Source organism: Salmo salar, chromosome 17, assembly GCF_965601325.2.
Source record: "Salmo salar chromosome 17, fSalSal1, whole genome shotgun sequence".
In the NCBI taxonomy this organism is placed as follows: domain Eukaryota; kingdom Metazoa; phylum Chordata; class Actinopteri; order Salmoniformes; family Salmonidae; genus Salmo; species Salmo salar.
Genome location: NC_138307.1, coordinates 54,927,764 through 54,945,885, shown reverse-complemented (window position 1 = coordinate 54,945,885; position 18,122 = coordinate 54,927,764). Strand labels below are relative to the sequence as shown.

General features: G+C 43.0%; 2 protein-coding genes across 2 annotated transcripts in view; both read left to right on the top strand.

The window, feature by feature from the left end:
* The window catches only part of LOC106576170 (cadherin-like and PC-esterase domain-containing protein 1), a 79,812-nt gene extending 77,819 nt beyond the window's left edge, over nucleotides 1–1,993 (top strand). Inside the window, exon 21 of the mRNA XM_014153135.3 lies at nucleotides 324–1,993. Within this exon, the coding sequence (XP_014008610.2) occupies nucleotides 324–545 (222 nt within the window). The 3' untranslated portion in view covers nucleotides 546–1,993. The remainder of the gene's footprint in view (nucleotides 1–323) is intronic.
* A 2,408-nt stretch (nucleotides 1,994–4,401) lies between these two features.
* Nucleotides 4,402–12,075, top strand: LOC106576171 (protein Wnt-16). The gene is made up of 4 exons (XM_014153136.3): nucleotides 4,402–4,942; nucleotides 5,087–5,313; nucleotides 7,212–7,501; nucleotides 11,572–12,075. The coding sequence occupies exons 1-4, from the start codon at nucleotides 4,848–4,850 to the stop codon at nucleotides 12,034–12,036; spliced, it is 1,077 nt and encodes a 358-aa protein (XP_014008611.1). The 5' UTR covers nucleotides 4,402–4,847; the 3' UTR covers nucleotides 12,037–12,075.
* The last annotated feature ends 6,047 nt before the right edge of the window (nucleotides 12,076–18,122 follow it).

Genomic DNA, 18,122 nt, shown 5'->3' with positions numbered 1-18,122 from the left:
AAGCCAGAAGGATGTATGGGATACATGAATGAAGTAATGTCTAACCCAAACCCTGAGGGGACGGACAGGGTTTCTGTTATGTCAGGATTTAGGTCAGGCTTGGATTGTTCCAGTGTGATTTATATTAGAGGAACCCCAGACTGTGACGATGGCTTTCCGCTCTGTTCTGTTCCGGGACACCACAGGCAACGTTAGCCAGCCTCTGGTAGTAGAAGTCAGTTCTGGCCATGGTCTAGTTACCTAGTTACAGTATAATGTCAGTATGTAGATGTTGTGTTAGAGGTGAGGTGTTGACGTGGTTCTCCTCGCTGTGTTCCTTGAAGGTTGAAAAGCTGTCGTTCTCCAAGGCACCCCTGCACAGGAAGATGAAGCTCCTTCAACACGGCGAGGAACCTGGAACCGGAACCAGTGATCAGCCCACCCTGCAGCACCAGGACCAGTGGGCGGGGTCTAACTCCTCCACCTATCACGTGAGAGGAGCGGTGAACCAGGTGTACTCGCAGATTCTGCTGAGCAGACTGTGTGTGAGAGACACAGGAAACTAGACCCAGCCCTCACCACCACTGACTGTGTGTGTGCGTGCATGCTTGTGTCCTTGCTTACTAACGTGCGTGTGTTTGTGTGTGTGCGTGCGTGAGTGTGTGCGTGCGTATCCATACAAGCGTTTCTCTAAAGAATGATAGGTCATCCCATCCAGGAGAGTCCTGACTGGTCAGCCGTGAGACAGACATCACCACTGTCTGTCACACAGACCTCCTCTGATTGGCCCACGTACCCGTCATGTGACTGCTACCTCTGCTAGGTAGAGCTTTCCAGATGGTCAAAGAGGGGGATCGCTGGCCGACCGCCTAAAGACGAGGGAAGCAGCTGGAGAAAGAAAAAAGAGGAGGGCGAGAGTGACTGTCGAAGGAGTGTGACGTGTTCACATCCCAAATGTAAACCTTGCTCTCCCACCAACCGACAATGCTCCCTCAACGCTCCAGCACAAACTCTTACAATTGTATAGTTTTATAGTTGTGGAAACGTTGTTGAAATGTTGTACAGCATTGTTTCTCAATCCTCTCCTCGGGTACCCCCGGCAATTCCATGTGTTTGATGTATTCCAGAGCTAGCACACCTGATTCAGATTCAACTGGTCAACTAATCAGGTGAGCTAGCTGAGGGCTACAATAACATTGTGAAACGTCTGGGGGTCCCCGAGGAGAGGTTCAAGACTTTTGATGTGTACCTTTGATGCCTTTGTGCATCAGGAAAGCCTCTCTCTCGCCATTGGAGGGACTTTTGGATATCCCACTATTCCTCCTCACATACAGTACCTCATCCACCCGCCTGTTCTATTCCTCCTCACATACAGTACCTCATCCACCCGCCTGTTCTATTCCTCCTCACATACAGTACCTCATCCATCCACCTGTCTGTGGACACCACAATGTATTCTATTCTATGCCAAAGATATGACGAAAGCTGAGCTATTCTTCAAGTGAATGTCTTATGTATGATTTTCTTATATTTCTATATATTTTTCTACAGATGTTTATTCGTGCCTATAATGTTGATAATCAGTGTATAATGTTTTACGTGCAGCATATTGTTGACATGCTAATGAAGGACTGGTGTAATGTATGCTATGGATTTCTACATATTGTCTGATCTGTCCTCTGATCATTTGTATGGAGGGAACTGAGCTGGTGAAGATGAAGGTAATTGTAACACACACACACACACATGGGTGGAGACTACCTGCTTAGCTCTGTTTAGTGGTCTTATGGAACATTGATAGCAAACCTAATCATATGATTCTGTGATTCTGAAGGAAAACTTAAGGAAAAAGAACAGAAAGACATGTTTGCTTAATGCTAAATATTATCAACACTATGAATTTATTATTAAAGAACATCTATCTTCAAATGGCACTAACTTCAGCTTTGTGTTTCCAGATGGTACATGTAAGTTATTCCATTACAACATTAAAGTATATATTTTCTTAACTTAACTTTGTGTCCAGAAACTATGTTCTGAAAGCATGAAACTGTATTTTGAAAGTTCCACAAAGCCCTAGCTTGTAAACAATGAGGATGTTGGCCTCGCAGATTTCCCCTTAAAGTTGTGCACCACATGAGGATAAGCCTGTGCATGCTGTTTGCGCACAGTATTAGACAAATCCTTTAACAGTCATCATCACAATTCAACCATGCAGAGGTATGAAGCCGTGGGATGCTCTGAGGAAGATGGGCAGAGGCACTCTCTTTTGTTTTCCTTCTTCGTTTTGTAATTTCCTTCGTGCCACCAAGACCTGATCGTCATCTCTTGTCACGCATAGGCCTATACTATACATCTCTATCAGCTGGTTTAGAATAACACTTTTTTTTCACCTTTATTTAACTAGGAAAGTTCGTTAAGAACAAATTATTATTTATAATTACGGCCTAACCCGGACGACGCTGTGCGCTGCCCTATGGGAATCCCAATCACGGCCGGTTGTGATGCAGCCTGGAATCAAACCAGGGTCTCTGACGCCCCTATCACTGAGATGTAGTGTCTTAGACCGCTGCGCCACTCGGGAACCCTTAATAATTAGGGAGACACATGTTCAATTAGGCTATAACTGTGCTATAATAAAATGGATGTCAGTGTAATGTGGTTTAACTCCGTCTTGCGCGTAATGAGCCCTGTCTGACTCCGCTTTGCAGTAATGTGCCGCTAATCCGACACATCCAATCACCCTACTACCCACGGTGTGATCTGGGCAGAGATCTAGCAACAGGATCGAGAAGTAAAACTAATGTTGGTTTAAATGCAGGCCTAAGTCGTGTTTGAGGTCGACGTACTGTCTTATTCCAGAAAGTTATTGGTCTATTTTATTTAGGCCTACTTACCCTGACAATGGTGTGTTCAAATGATGTAGCCAAGGCCTATCTAAAAAAACGTTCTAAACACGGTTATATGACCGGAATGAAACGTAATACAATGTAGCGATATATTGAAAATGTATCCATATTTGTTTAAAACCTTGGTTTTACAGTTTGTAGATCAAATAAAGGGAACGCATTCAAAGTGAAGTGCGTGCGTAGTGTTTCAAATTGAATGGTCTTGTGCGACATGTGGCTAAATGGCAGCATTGAGTGGGCGAGGGATAGAATAAGGTAGACGCAACAGTCTCGATCAAAATGAAGGTTAATGTAAAAGGTTATAGACAAAGGCTTGCCTTTTGGGCACATGTAACCGTCCTGAAGACGGTGGGCCTGCCGCCTGGGTTGTTGTCGCGCCAAGGAGGAATGGTGGACTCTGCCCTGCTCTGCGGTTCCGAACTCTGATGTCAAATTTCAGACAGACCTTTCACTCTACACTGTTTCAATTTGAAAGGCTTGGGAGGCTTGGGGGCTGAGTAGACCTCACCTCGTCTGCCCCATACCGCCCTATAACCCAGTCCAATATACTCAACAGAAAGGTTGTCAGTCAAACACTTTTAAAAATGTCCTTAAATTGTCTCTTCTCTGACTGAACATATTATGTTTATTATTAAGGAAAAGGCAAACAACTCAATAGTGATTGAAAATATTTTCTCCAACATAATTGGTTACACAATGGGCAATGTGGTTGTAATTGTCGTTGCATTTTAATCCATCCTTTATTCATTTAAGCTATACATTTCAATGGCAAAATGAGATTCCAAACATTCTAAACCTAACGAATATTACCCAATTCACGAGCACTGAAAAAAACGTTTGACTCGGAGGATGATTTCGATATGTTGAGGACATTTTCTTTAACTGTAGAATTATAGAAATCTTAAAATTGGAAACCATTGCATATGAAATCTATAAATATGATTATAAATCAAATCTATAAATTAGTTTGACATAAGGATTAGATGGAATTAAATTGGTATTAAATTCCAAATTCAAAACAAGGCCTTGTTCATCATAAAATAATTGTTGTGTATGAGATAATCTATTGTATTCTAAATATGTTATGCACTCACGTTACTCAAGGTTTCGTATCCAGGAACGTTTCGGGGGGAAGTTATATTCGCCTGACATGATTAGGTGTACAGCGGTTGAGTGAAGTAACCATTATAAAGACGTGTTCTGCTATCTTTTGTTCTTCCTTCCACCTTCTCGGTCGTTACTAGTTACCACAGCCACAAAGTCACAACCCCCCCGCCTATTTCTACAATTGCTCTTCCTAACCTTTGATTTTAAACCTAACCTTAACCTTAATCCCATTGATAACATTATTCCTAACCCTAACCTCAAATTAAGACCAAAAAGTACATTTGGTTTTCATACATTTTTACGACGGGCTATATCCAGTTTGGACTTTGGATGTGCTATCTAGTGGTACCCCACCTTCTCTCATGCCAAACGTTTTGCTCAGTTCCTGCCAGTGCCATCGGCGGCATGCGTTTTTTTTTGTTGCGCGTCTGTCCAATTAGCGCGTAGGACATGCGCGTCTGCTGAACATGAATCCACCGGTGCGCCAATCCGAGCCTGGGAGCGCGCCGTTTAGAGACGCTCTGTGTGGGTTCTCCCAGTCCAGGATAAAACTGTTTGTCTGCGTTTTGGGGAACGCCGTCGGGAACTTATTTTATCACCCATCCAACTGTAGGCTACTATTAGCCGCCGAGCCTCATGATTAGAATCACCATTCCGCCCGCGTCCTCTCTCTCCCCGCGGATGTTTTTTTTACTGAATTGCTCGAGATGACCACGGATTGAGGATTATTTCTGTTAGGGTCCTATGCTGTGGGGCTAGCATGAGACAGAACCCAGCACCGATCCAGCGCTCCATGGACATACCCTTCCCCAGTGCCCGGGAGGCCAGTCGGCTTCTGTAAATGAGGTGGCCATGGAGAGAAGAAGCGGCTGTGGAGTACATCAGATCTGCTTTCTGTTTCTTTTACTGTTTTCACTTTATCCTGTCTGCTGTCGAGCCAGTTGGACGTAAGTATATTTCATTGCTTGTGATTAAGCTTGACTTTTTGTCAAATTGCACCATTTTGTTTACGCATAAAATGCGATTCCGTTTGGGGCTGTATGTGGTTTAGAAAGTAACGTACTGTCTCCTCTGCTTGCTTTGTGTCTCAGGTGGTTGGGAATTACCTCCGTGGGAGTACCAGAGAAGCTGGGCTGCGCCAATCTCCCGCTGACGCACAAGCAGAAGGACCTGTGCAAGAGAAAGCCCCATCTCCTGCAAAGCATCAAGGACGGCGCGCGCATTGGCATCGCGGAGTGCCAGACGCAGTTCGAGCACGAGCGGTGGAACTGTTCTACCACCAAAGAGCTTTCTGTGTTCGGCTACGAGCTAACCAGTGGTAAGGACAGGCGGTTTAAATACTCGTTTTAATAGACATAAAACAATAGGGTGCTTTGTGCCCCGCTGGCATAAATTCGTGTGCACTTTTCTGGGCTATTGATAATGTTCTTTTTGATTGGGTTTAATTTGGAAAATGAAACTATATTTTGGGTGCATCTATTATAATGGTCGTATTCCATAATGCGATATTTAATGTGTGCCCACATCATTTGGTATTTGACCGTTTTAGGCAATTGCTATATAAAAACAGTCCCTCAATTGTTTTTCTGTTTGATAGTGCGTCAAAAAGAGGCACGTCTTCCATTTTCCATAATTCTTTACTCGTGATCGGTTTGGTTTGAGTCATGAAAATGTTTAATGTTGGCCAGGGAGGGAACGTGACTTGATTTGCCGACTCGAGCAGCTGTATGCCCTATGGGGCGAGAGAGAGAGAACATGTGCGCACATCTGTTTCGGTTTAACCGTCCAAACACAGCATTTCTCCACGGTCAAGTGTGGTCTTTGAACAGAGAACTCCTGCTCCCCTCTGGTCCTAAACCAGCCGGGATTATCCCAATTAGGAGATTCATGGTCGACATGTAACATAAGAACACCGTTTCTTTGTTTTAGAGATATCGTTCCAGAAATCTGTTTCCATGCAGATTTCAAAGATGGTTAAGAGTCAGCGCATGTTTTAGCTATCAACATTTTATTTTCACATCTTCCAAATTCCTCTCTGTCCTTGTTGCACCCTGTCACATGCCATCTATCAACTTTCTTCACTCAACCCAGATGAAAAGAATCGGAGAAAAAACGGACCATATAGTTTATGTTGATTTAGGCCAATGCGTAATACAATGGGATGGAAATGCATAGATTTAGCCTATGTCCGGACTCGTACAATCAACTGTAAAAATGTATACTCTGCACTTTGACCCCAGATGTCTTTTCTTCGTGTTCTAAAAGTGGTAACTTGATCTAATCGGACTCAGAGACAATGTTCTTATTGGGTTAGGGCGCAGCAAGGAATGTTTATAATATAATGCAACACAGATAACCTAAATAACCACAATTGTCATTTGTTTGAATTTGAAGTGGTGATTTCTTGTTTTTCCATGGAGGAAAGGCTTTTGGGACAACTTGTGGCTTGGACCTCTGATTGACGTTATATCCTTGATTGACAGCAAAGATAGACTATGTATGACCTTTAAACACCATGTCCTTCTTAGAAGCTGCACTCTCTGCATCATTACAATTGATGTCACCAGGCCTCATTATGTTTCTGTTCCATCCAGACGATTCTGCATATTTTTGAGTTTTGTCTATCAAGCCCAATCCATAAACTATACATATTAGTAGGCTACCCCCTTCAACATTCACTTGGGTTAACATTTTTTCAGCCTTCGTTCGTTACAGGACATAATCAGCTTTCCAGATGGCCTTTACAAGTAACTGTGATACCAGTTTGAGCCATGCTACACTGTTATCATCATACCAACATGTTCTAAGTCTCTCTCTGAGCCAGAGCTGTCTGTCCTCACTCAGGGCCTACTGTGGCCCCTAACCTGTGAAGTGTAACCCAACGCCACCCTCACACAGGGCAGGACAGTTCCCATGGGGCTATGTGTCTGCTGGACTCACATCTCACATGTATCCCTCCAGAGCTGATGTATTATACGACTACAATGGATGGAAGTTATATGTGTATCTAGGCCTGTGCTACTGAGATACACGGAAGTTGTAATGCTAGAATTGTGCCATTTCCCTCTGTCTGAAGCGTTATTGGCTGAAAGTTGTAGCAGTGGAATCGTTTCAGAATCCACCCATTGCATGCTTTAGAGGTCCACAGCCACTGTTACACAATAATCCATGCGTACCTTTGCCCTTCCGGCAACCTCTTTTCATTGACTCTGACAGGGACCAAGGAGACGGCGTTTATCCACGCGGTGATGGCGGCGGGGCTGGTCCAGGCAGTGACGCGCTCCTGCAGTGCGGGCAACGTGACAGAGTGCGGCTGTGACACCAGCCTGCAGGGCACAGGCTCGCCCAGCGAAGGCTGGCACTGGGGCGGCTGCTCAGACCATATCCAGTACGGTACATGGTTCAGCAGGAAGTTCATAGATAATGCAGTGAAGAATATGTCCTCAGCCAGGGGAGGGGATGCGCTGCTCACCATGAACCAGCATAACAGTGAAGCCGGGAGACAGGTGAGACGCGACACACACAGACCCAACCCACACACACACCCACTCATTGAGGGCGAAGAACACTTACAGAGCATGTACAACACACAGACAGTGTACAGAACAAAAAACAGCACAGCAATGAAGTTTGATGTTAGATTAGACACAATACACCCTAGAACAAAACACACACATCCACATCCTAGCTAGAGAGAGACAGTATTTTATAGTGAGCACAGTTGTTAAGGGTACTCTGGGGAGTATGTAAAAACTGAAAAGGCCCATGGGAGCTATAACTCAAGTTGTCAAGACCAGCAGGTGTAGGGTTCATTGTGTCTGAATGAATGACTGATATGACAGTACTAATCTAGCACCATGAAAGGAACCCTACTGTAGCTATTATAGTTCTGGGTTTCATCCACCATATGGGGTTGGAGAGGAGCCACAACCAAACCATTCAGTGCTTAATAGAATTTACCACACACTGTTAAAAATAGTCTCAGGAGACATTCTAGGAAGTGTGTGTGTGTGTGTGTGTGTGTGTGTGTGTGTGTGTGTGTGTGTGTGTGTGTGTGTGTGTGTGTGTGTGTGTGTGTGTGTGTGTGTGTGTGTGTGTGTGTGTGTGTGTGTGTGTGTGTGTGTGTGTGTGTGTGTGTGAGAGAGCGAGAGAGAGAGAGAGCGGGAACGATATTCAGAGAAAAGCAGAAAGATTGCAGGAAACAGAGTAGAGGGAAGGGAGAACAAGAAGGTCAGTGTGAGAGGGGGATGCTCAGACGGGACAGAAGGAGAGAGGGGAAAGAAAGAGTAACATCCTCGATAATGTGAGTTAATGGATGAGGCGTGACAGCATGACTAATGAAAGTTCAAGCAGATACCAGGTCATCTAAATTGTTAAAAGGTTTTAAAAACAATTCTAATAAATGCAACAGTTGGACAATGGATGAAGATACTCCAAACTTTTTGAAATGTTGTAATCCATCAGATATTGACTTAATTATAGCATATAAAACATTTTACTGGCACAGACAAATAATGAATGGAGTTCAGGGATTTTGGTGGGAGATTTAGGTATAGGCCACTCAGGAACGTTCAATGTTGTCCTGGTAAGTAACTCCAGTGTATATTTGGCCTTGCGTTTAAGGTTATTGTCCTGCTGTAAGGTGGATTTGTGTCTGTTGGAAAGCAGCCTGAACCAGGTGTTCCTCTAGAACTTTGCCTGTTCTTAGCTCTATTCCTTTCCTTTTTATCCTAAAAAACTCCCTAGTCCTTGCCGATGACAAGCATAACCATAACATGACCACCACCAAACATAATGCCTTGTATTCAGGACAAAAAATGTATTTATTTCCCACATTTCATTTTGTAACTAGTTTAAAATCACCATTGGCCTCATGGTGAAATCCCTGAGCGGTTTCATTCCTCTCCGGCAACAGAGTTAAGAAGGTAGTGACAGGGTGTAATGATACACCACCCAAGTGTAATGAATAACTTCACCATGCTCAAAGTGATATTCAATGTGAGCTTTAATTATCTTTTTTTTATCTACCAATAGGTGCACTTCTTTGCGAGGCATTGGAAAACATCCCTTGTCTTTGTCGTTGAATCTCTGCTTGAAATTCCCTGCTCGATTGAGGGACCTTACAGATAATTGAATGTATGGGGTACAGAGATGGGGTAGTCATTACAAAATAATGTTGAACACCATTATTGCACACAGAGTTAGTGAATGCAACTTATTCTCTGACATTTTTAGGTTTGCCATAAGAAAGGGGTTGAATACTTATTGACTCAAGACATTTCAGCTGCTCATTTTTTATTAATTTGTAAAATTATAGGGTATTGTGTGTAGATCAGTGACAAAAAAATCTAAATTGTATCCATTTTAAATTAAGGCTGTAACACAAACAAATGTGGAAAAAGGCAATGGTCTGTGAATACTTTCTGAAGGCACTGTATACATTTAATTAGTGTATCAGTTATTTTTTCAAATATAAATACACAGACTATATAAATGACACAATAACATAACTGAGTGGAAGAGGGCCGTAACCACCCAAGACTTTCTCTGTATACCCTACCTGCACTCACCTGCGCTGTCTAGACCGCCTCATTAATTACTGTTAATGTCACATACTCTTGCATAATTCAACAAGTGTGCAGGATACCCACGGATAAAATAGTCAACACGCTTGGCTCCAGATTACGCCTATCTAAACGTACTTTACATGGTTTGCGAGATCAGACATATCACTATAATCCAAGTGTTCATATTCGGGAGTTCCTTTCATTTCAGCGCATCTATTTTGTAAACATTTCAACTGTATTAAATTATTCGTTTTTTTAATTCCACAAAAAATGAACACCCATCAAAATAAAGTGATCTTTCTTGTCATGTACGTGTCGAGACGTGTGTTAAATCGCAGATAAAGCTTTAGTGTTGTTATATATTCAACGGTAAGACAATGTATTCCATTGAGCAGTGATGGAAAAAGTACCCAATTGTCATCCTTAAGTAAAAGTATAGATATCTTAATAGAAAGTTACTCAAGTAAAAGGGAGTCATCCAGTGAAATACTACTTGAGTAAAAGTCTAAAAGTATTTGGTCCTAAATATACTTAAGTATCAAAAGTAAATGTAATTGATAAAATATTCCTATGTAAAAGTATAAATCATTTCATATTCCTTACATTAAGCAAAGCAAATGGCACCATTTTCTTGGTTTGAAAATTTATGGATAGCCAGGGGCACACTCCAACACTCAGACATAATTTATAAACGATGCATTTGTGTTAATGAGACCGCCAGATCAGAGGCAGTAGGGATGACCATGTATTCTCTTGATAAGTGTGTGAATTGGACCATTTTCCTGTCCTGCTAAGTATTTAAAATGTAACGAGTACTACTTCAGAACTTTATGCTACTGCTATTGAGCTCATTTCAGCCATTACCAGGGTGTGTTTTACAGGTCTGTAACGGCCGTCGTCAAAATGAGACCAAGGTGCAGCGGAGGATGTGTTCATCTTGAAAGATTTTAATGGACACTTACAAAATAAACCAAAAAACGACCAGCAACAGTTCTGTCAGGTTACAAAACTAAACAGAAAACATTCACCCACAAACCCCAAAGGAAAATCAGGCTGCCTAAGTATGACTCCCAATCAGCAACAACGATGTAGCTGTTCCTGATTGGGAGCCATACCCGGCCGAAACAAAGCAATACACCAACATAGAAAAAGGAACATAGAACGCCCACCCTAGTCACACCCTGGCCTAACCAAAAATAGAGAACCAAAACCCTCTCTATGGCCAGGGCGTGACAAGGTCATTACAACCATTTCCGCTGTCGTAACGTTAACGGGGGAAAAAAACGTCAGGCAATCAATCCGGACAAGCGGATTTTGCACCCATCAAACACTAGAAATAGATAGCTGAAAAATATCCTCAGGTGGGCGGGGCATGTGCGTTACCATTAAATGGTATTCACCAAGACACACTTACTGGGTCTCTCTCTTATCTACTAGCCACTGTCAAGAGAGGGCTTCACTACTGGAGAGGGATGTGGACACAATGGTAGCAGTGTATCTGTTTACTGTAACACACACTCTTGCCACACACACACACTGCCTTTCCAACTTAACTGAACCGACAGGGAAGAGGGAGTGGGAGAAGAGGTGAAAAAGAGGTGAAATTCATTGGCTCTTCTGGGGTCATCCTAAGTCCACTGTAGAGCCCTGGGGGTTTGTGGTCATAAGAAAATGTCTCCTCAATCTCTCAGTTTAAACTGTGAAGGACAGTTAAACGTTTGTTCCAGTTGTACACAGTGCCCAGGGAGTCTATTGTGTCTGAGTTAGAAGTAGAATGCACAAACCTCAGCACTCATGTTACAGTCCCAGTCCAAGATCCAGCATTCAGAACAATAGATCGTGATTTTGATCAAAACATTCCCACAGCGTTTGTGTAAACAAAAGACAGTCTCTATCAAACAGAGTTCTGGTATCTAGTCTGTCGTAACATTTACAGTGTTGTAATCCCTACAGTGTTGTAAGTCTGTTGTAATTCCTAACAACATCCTCTCCATCTTTCGCCTTTTCAGGCAGTCGCCAAGACAATGGCCACCGACTGCCGTTGCCACGGCGTGTCGGGCTCGTGTGCCGTCAAGACGTGCTGGCGCACCATGGCGTCGTTCGAGCGCGTGGGCAACTTCCTGAAGGAGCGCTATGAGGGAAGCGTGCAGGTGCTGGACCGCTCCAAGAGGAAGGTGAGGAGGAAGGAGAAGGACCAGCGTCGCGTGCCCATCGGGAAGGAAGAACTTATCTTCCTCAACAAGTCTCCTAACTACTGTCTGGAGGACCGGCGCTGGGGCGTGGCGGGCACTAGAGGGCGCCGGTGTAACCGCACCTCGGCCGGCCCCGACGGGTGTAACCTGCTCTGCTGCGGTCGGGGGTATAATACACACGTGGTTCGCCACGTAGAGAGGTGTGAGTGTAAGTTTGTGTGGTGTTGCTATGTGAGGTGTCAGAAGTGTGAGAGCATGAATGACATGCACACCTGTAAATAGGGAGAGGGAGGCAGGTGATGGCACACACACACACACCACACACACACACACACACACACTGTCCCCAATGAGAGACTAAAAGACTCCCCCCATCATTCCTCTCTCCCATGGACGGGGGGGGGGGGGGGGGGGGGCAGCATCAACAGCCCTCCATCTCAACCCTCAGGAAGACAGTATTTATACACCACACCATCAGAGGTGGACAAAGACAGCGGAAAATAGTTGACTTTGATTGGCCTATCAGGGCCCACCCTTATAGGAGGCTATCCAATGGGACAGGAGTTCCACAGTGTTTCAGAGGCTTGAGGATCCACACACTCTGACTACCAAACATGGACTTCTTCACAATTTACTCAAGAGGTGTAGAAATGAGCCCCGAAACTCAATGATAAAAACAAACTGAACTTTGATGAAAGTTAAAACCTCACTCTTCAAGTCTTCAAATGGACTCGGTGAATGATGTGTAAGAGGAGAACATAGGGACCAAAAAGTGCCTGTAGGGAGGAGGCAACCCAGTCCTGCAGGGCCACAACAGGTTTTTAAAGGAATGCGGAGTAGATGCAGCAAACAGTGTCAGTACATTTCCAGATCAGAACGAAGTCTCATATAGACAACTGCAGGCTAGAGTTATAGACAGTACAGCGATTGGGAAACTGTCAGAGGTGGCCATCTTTTGTGGAATTTCTAGGGCTCTCTTACAGGCTAGGGAGTAAGGACAGACCCATGGCTATGGTGATTGATGGTGGATAGGTTAGGCTTTTTCTTGTTGGAAAGCTTGCAGTATCAATGCATAGAAATACGTCTTGAAATAATCATTCAAATGCTTTGTATTTTTGGAATAAACTGTTAATGACTTCAAAAATATATTGTACCGTGACATTTTTATTTGAGATATTTTGGAAAGATTTCTTGAAATCTAAAATATTTGTTTTTTACTATTCAGATTGCAAAATTCCGGGCAGAGTAAAGCTACGGGTGCTTCAATTGAGAATATGTCAAATGACGTAATATTTTTGTAAATTGTTTACATTTTGTAAATATTAAATTATGCTGTATCACACGATGAGTGTCTTAAGATTCAAGCCCATCCAGTGCTCTCAGACATACAGCATGCGTTTGTCAAGCTGTAACATTTAATGTGTTGTTTTTCTGTTTGTCGTCATTGTATTACTAAGGTCCTTTGTTATCCTTTTGCTGTCCAATCAACTTTTTCTCTTTCCTGTGTTTGTGTGTGTCTTGTTGGATCCGAAACCAGCTGTAAATGAAGGAATGCATCAATGGAATGGAGCAGTTTGTTCTCAGTAGACCCACTGGCAGCAGGACCGTGGAGATGCTTGAGTTGGTTTCTGAGCATTCCTCTTGCTGTCTCTAAGAATTTAAGCCTTTTCCTTCTCTTCCTCTCTCTCCTTTCGTTTCCTCTCTCACTCTCTTCCCATTTTCAGTCTCTCTATTCCTTTACCTCTGGCCACCTCTCTCTCTCGCTTTCATTCTCTCTTTCTCTCTCTTGTTCTCTCTCTCTCTCCTGAATGAGAGGCTGTGCTATGTGAGAAGTGGCGATGCTGTGCTAAATACTGTGAGTGCTTTCTCTTAAAGAGCCTTTAAAAGTCTAACGATACTGACCCTTAAATTTCGCTGAAGTTTCCAGCAGTATGACTTATTGGTGAGAGGAGAGGGGGAAACCCAGACCTAAAGAAAGTGGGACGAGACGGAGGAGAGGAGAGCAGTTGACATTTACGTCATTTAGCAGACGCTCTTATCCAGAGCGACTTACAAATTGGACGTGTGCCCAAAGCGCTCTGACCTTAAGGCTTTTCAGGCATGTTTTTGTTTGGAGGACTGCTTTCAGGAGTCAGGTGCTCCAGTTACAATATAAATGGAGGATTACGTATGTCTTACATCTTGCTGTCCTTTTTCAGTTAAATTAGTCCATAAAGTGAGATACTAAGGACATAATTACATTCTAGTAGACACTCTTATCCAGAGCAATTTACAGTAGTGATGCAGAAAAATGTATCCATGCTTTTGTGACTTCTAGGTTAGACTACTGCAATGCTCTACTTTCCGGCTACCCGGATAAAGCACTAAATAAACTTCAGTTAGTGCTAAACACGGCTGCTAGAATCCAGTGCTACCGTCCCTCTCCTCGCTCCTACCTGGGCTCGAACCAGGAACACATCGACAACAGCCACCCTCGAAGCAGCGTTACCCATGTAGAGCAAGGGGAACAACCACTCCCAAGTCTCAGAGCAAGTGACGTTTGAAACGCTATTAGCGCGCACCCCACTAACTAGCTAGCCATTTCACATCGGTTACACCAGCCTAATCTCGGGGGTTGAAGTCATAAACAGCGCAATGCTTGAAGAATTGCGAAGAGCTGCTGGCAAACGCACGAAGGTGAATGAATGCTTACGAGCCTGCTGCTGCCTACCATCGCTCAGTCAGACTGCTCTATCAAATATCAAATCATAGACTTAATTATAACATAATAACACACAGAAATACGAGTCTTTGGTCATTAATATGGTCGAATCCGGAAACGATCATTTCGAAAACGAAACGTTTGTTATTTCAGTGAAATACGGAACCGTTCCGTATTTCATCTAACAGGTGCCATCCCTAAGTCTAAATATTCCTGTTACATTGCACAACCTTCAATGTTATGTCATAATTATGTACAATTCTGGCAAATTAATGACGGCCTTTGTTAGGAATAAATGGACTTCACACAGTTCGCAATGAGCCAGGCGGCCCAAACTGCTGTATATACCCTGACTGCTTGCACGGAACGCAAGATAAGTAACACAATGTCACATCCCTAGTTATAAGAAATTCATGTTAGCAGGCAATATTAACTAAATATGCAGGTTTAAAAATATATACTTGTGTATTGATTTTAAAGAAAGGCATTGATGTTTATGGTTAAGTACATTGGTGCAACGACAGTGCTTTTTTCGCAAATGTGCTTGTTAAATCATCACCCGTTTGTCGAAGTAGGCTGTGATTCGATGAGAAATTAACAGGCACCGCATCGATTTTATGCAATGCAGGACACGTTAGATAACTACACATGGTTGATGATATTACTAGTTTAACTAGTGACTATGTTAAGATTGATCGTTTTTTATAAGATAAGTTTAATGCTAGCTAGCAACTTACCTTGGCTTCTTGCTGCCCTCGCATAACAGGTAGTCAGCCTGCCACGCAGGCTCCTCGTGGAGTGCAATGTAAGGCAGGTGGTTAGAGCGTTGGACTAGTAACCGGAAGGTTGCAAAAACGAATCCCCGAGGTGACAAGGTAAAAATCTGTTGTTCTGCCCCTGAACAAGGCAGTTAACCCCCGTTCCTAGGCCGTCATTGAAAATAAGAATGTGTTTTTAATCTGACTTGTCTAGTTAAATAAAGGTGTTAAAAACATTTTTTAAATACAAAATACTAAAATCGGCAAATCGGTGTCCAAAAATACCGATTACCGATTGTTATAAAAACTTGAAATCGGCCCTAATTAATCGGCCATTCCGATTAATCGGTCGACCTGTAGTAGAGTTACTCTGAATGATCGGCTATGAAAAGCCAACTGACATTTACTCTTGAGGTGCTGACTTGTTGCCACTCTACAACCACTGTGATTATTATTATTTGACCCCGCTGGTCATCTATGAACATTTGAACATCTTGGCCATGTTCTGTTATAATCTCCACCCGACACAGCCAGAAGAGGACTGGCCACACCTCATAGCCTGGTTCCTCTCTAGGTTTCTTCCTAGGTTCTGGCCTTTCTAGGGAGTTTTTCCTAGCCATCGTGCTTCTACACCTGCATTGCTTGCTGTTTGGGGTTTTAGGCTGGGTTTCTGTACAGCACTTTGAGATATCAGCTGATGTAAGAAGGGCTTTATAAATACATTTGATTTGATTTAGTGAGTGCATACAGTTTTGCATTGGTCTCTTGTGGGAATTGAACCCACGATCCTGGTGTGGCAAGCACCATGCTGTACCAACTAAGCCACGCGGGATTGCACACAGGGCTATAATATCCTGTATAAAAGTTATTTTGAAATTATTTTTCATGTGTCTAATCTTTCTGAACTTCTCAGTCTTAATTGTCTCCTTGTATGTCTATGCCTTAGTCAACATGACAATAGATTCATACTGTAGGTCAACACTCACTCCTTTCTCATATCTTGGCCATGCTTAACTGTCCACAAGACCAAAATAAATCTTTACCTCTTATGCTTAACTCAATAAATATCCCCCCCTCTCCAACTTTTAAAATAAACACTTAAAATTAATCCAGACTATTCATGGAGACCTCCTTTTGATTCATCTGTAGTCTCCCTTGAAGCCTGTGGCCGACCGTAGTTTGACACATGAATGTAAGGAGGGACATAGCACTCGTTTGACTTCTAGTGAGTTCATTTTAACAGGACAGAGGGAAACACAAACTGGGCTTTGTAAAATGTCAATCTCACCAAACAGATGAAGACCAGGGGCGTATTCATTACGCCAACTCTGTTGTAAAATGTTTTTTAAACGTTAGCAAACAGAACGAAACAGGGAGGGACCTACCTGAATTTGTCCAATAGAAACGCTAAATGCTTTCTGTAATGAATACACCAAATGTTTCTAAGATGGAGGTCTTTGCCACATAATCTAGAACCCATGTAAACACATTCAGAGAAACAGACAGTCTACCAATGTAGATCTCTGTAATCCACTACACATTGTGGCCTTGCGTGTCTGTTTATATACGATAGAATGAAAAACAGTATGAATATGGATGGATACTGTTCTGGGTTGATTCAACAGGAGATCCACAGCTGAAAACAATGCCTATTCCAGTAAGTCAACACCAGACAGGTTTTTCTCTGAGTGTTATTTCTTAGCCAATCACAGAGGGGGTGCGGATTTGCTTCAAAGGCGCTATGAGTGCCCTGACGGCATAGTAATATCTGCTTAATAAAACACATTGGGACTCAGTGAAAACCCAGTGACACTGACTTTTGTTTGAAGCTGCTGTGCTCCATCCATGCCCACAGAGTTGGACACATTCATATGTGGACCATAAGTCATGTTTTGTATCTGTTTGGATTTTATATATATTTCTTCAAGTTTTCCATGGGCAGTACTCGTGCATCCAAGCATAAAAACATAGTAGACTGAGCCAAGTTTCATGTTCTTTTCAGACTATGTCTTTCCTCGACTGTGTTCTCATGTGTCCGGAATCTCACAGTGGCGTCCATCGCAACCCCTGCTAGTCGGCATGAGTTCAACCCTTGGGAGTTTGGCTGGACGGAGCATTCTTGGTGCCAGTGACATCTAACCCTAAGGCAAGCATCCAGAGCATAGATCACCACACTTAAGATTCTCAACACAACACTCACTTTTCCCTCTCCTCGACTTTCGATTTCAATCTCTCTCTCTCTCTCTCTCTCTTTCTCTCTCTGACTTTCCTTCTCTCTATTTTTCTCTCTCTTTCCACTCTTTCTCTGTATTTCTTCCAGATATATCTCACTCACTATCTTTCTTATTATAAAATGAGCTGCAGTAAAGGCTGGTGGGAGGAGCTATAGGAGGACGGGCTCATTGAACTGTCTGGAATGGAACGGACGGAGCAAACATTTGGTTTCCATATGTTTGATGTGTTTGATACCATTCAATTTATTCCATTCCAGCCATTATAATGAGCCTGTCCTCCTATAGCTCCTTCCACCAGCCTCCACTGATGAGCAGTGCATTTATAGCATGTCCTCAACAGGTCCTTACAGCACTGCTCTCATTCTGTACTCTCTGCTACCCTCTTGAGTTCAAATGCAGGCATTGCATGATAATGTGGACAAAGACAAACCTGCTAGAGAAAATTAATGAACATGCACCCAAATTTACTAGGGGCAATCCACTAAGTCAAATAAGAAATCCTCTTTTTAAAAATGTTGCTATGTTATCCGGAAACGCCTAATCCTGTATTGGGGATTATAGATGCTCTTATTGGGATGACTAATCAGGAAGTAATCTCAGCAAATCTGGTGACAAAGGAGAAGGACAGTGTTTTCTTTAAGCCTTCAGAAATGCTTTTTGAGCCTTGACCTTTGC

What these genes read in the sequence shown, in the direction of transcription:
- LOC106576171 (XM_014153136.3), top strand. Translation starts at nt 4,848, where the DNA reads ATGGAGAGAAGAAGCGGCTGTGGAGTACATCAGATCTGCTTTCTGTTT. An exon ending in TGCTGTCGAGCCAGTTGGAC is followed by an intron (nt 4,943 to 5,086) that starts GTAAGTATATTT and finishes TTTGTGTCTCAG; the next exon opens with GTGGTTGGGAATTACCTCCG. An exon ending in ACAGTGAAGCCGGGAGACAG is followed by an intron (nt 7,502 to 11,571) that starts GTGAGACGCGAC and finishes TCGCCTTTTCAG; the next exon opens with GCAGTCGCCAAGACAATGGC.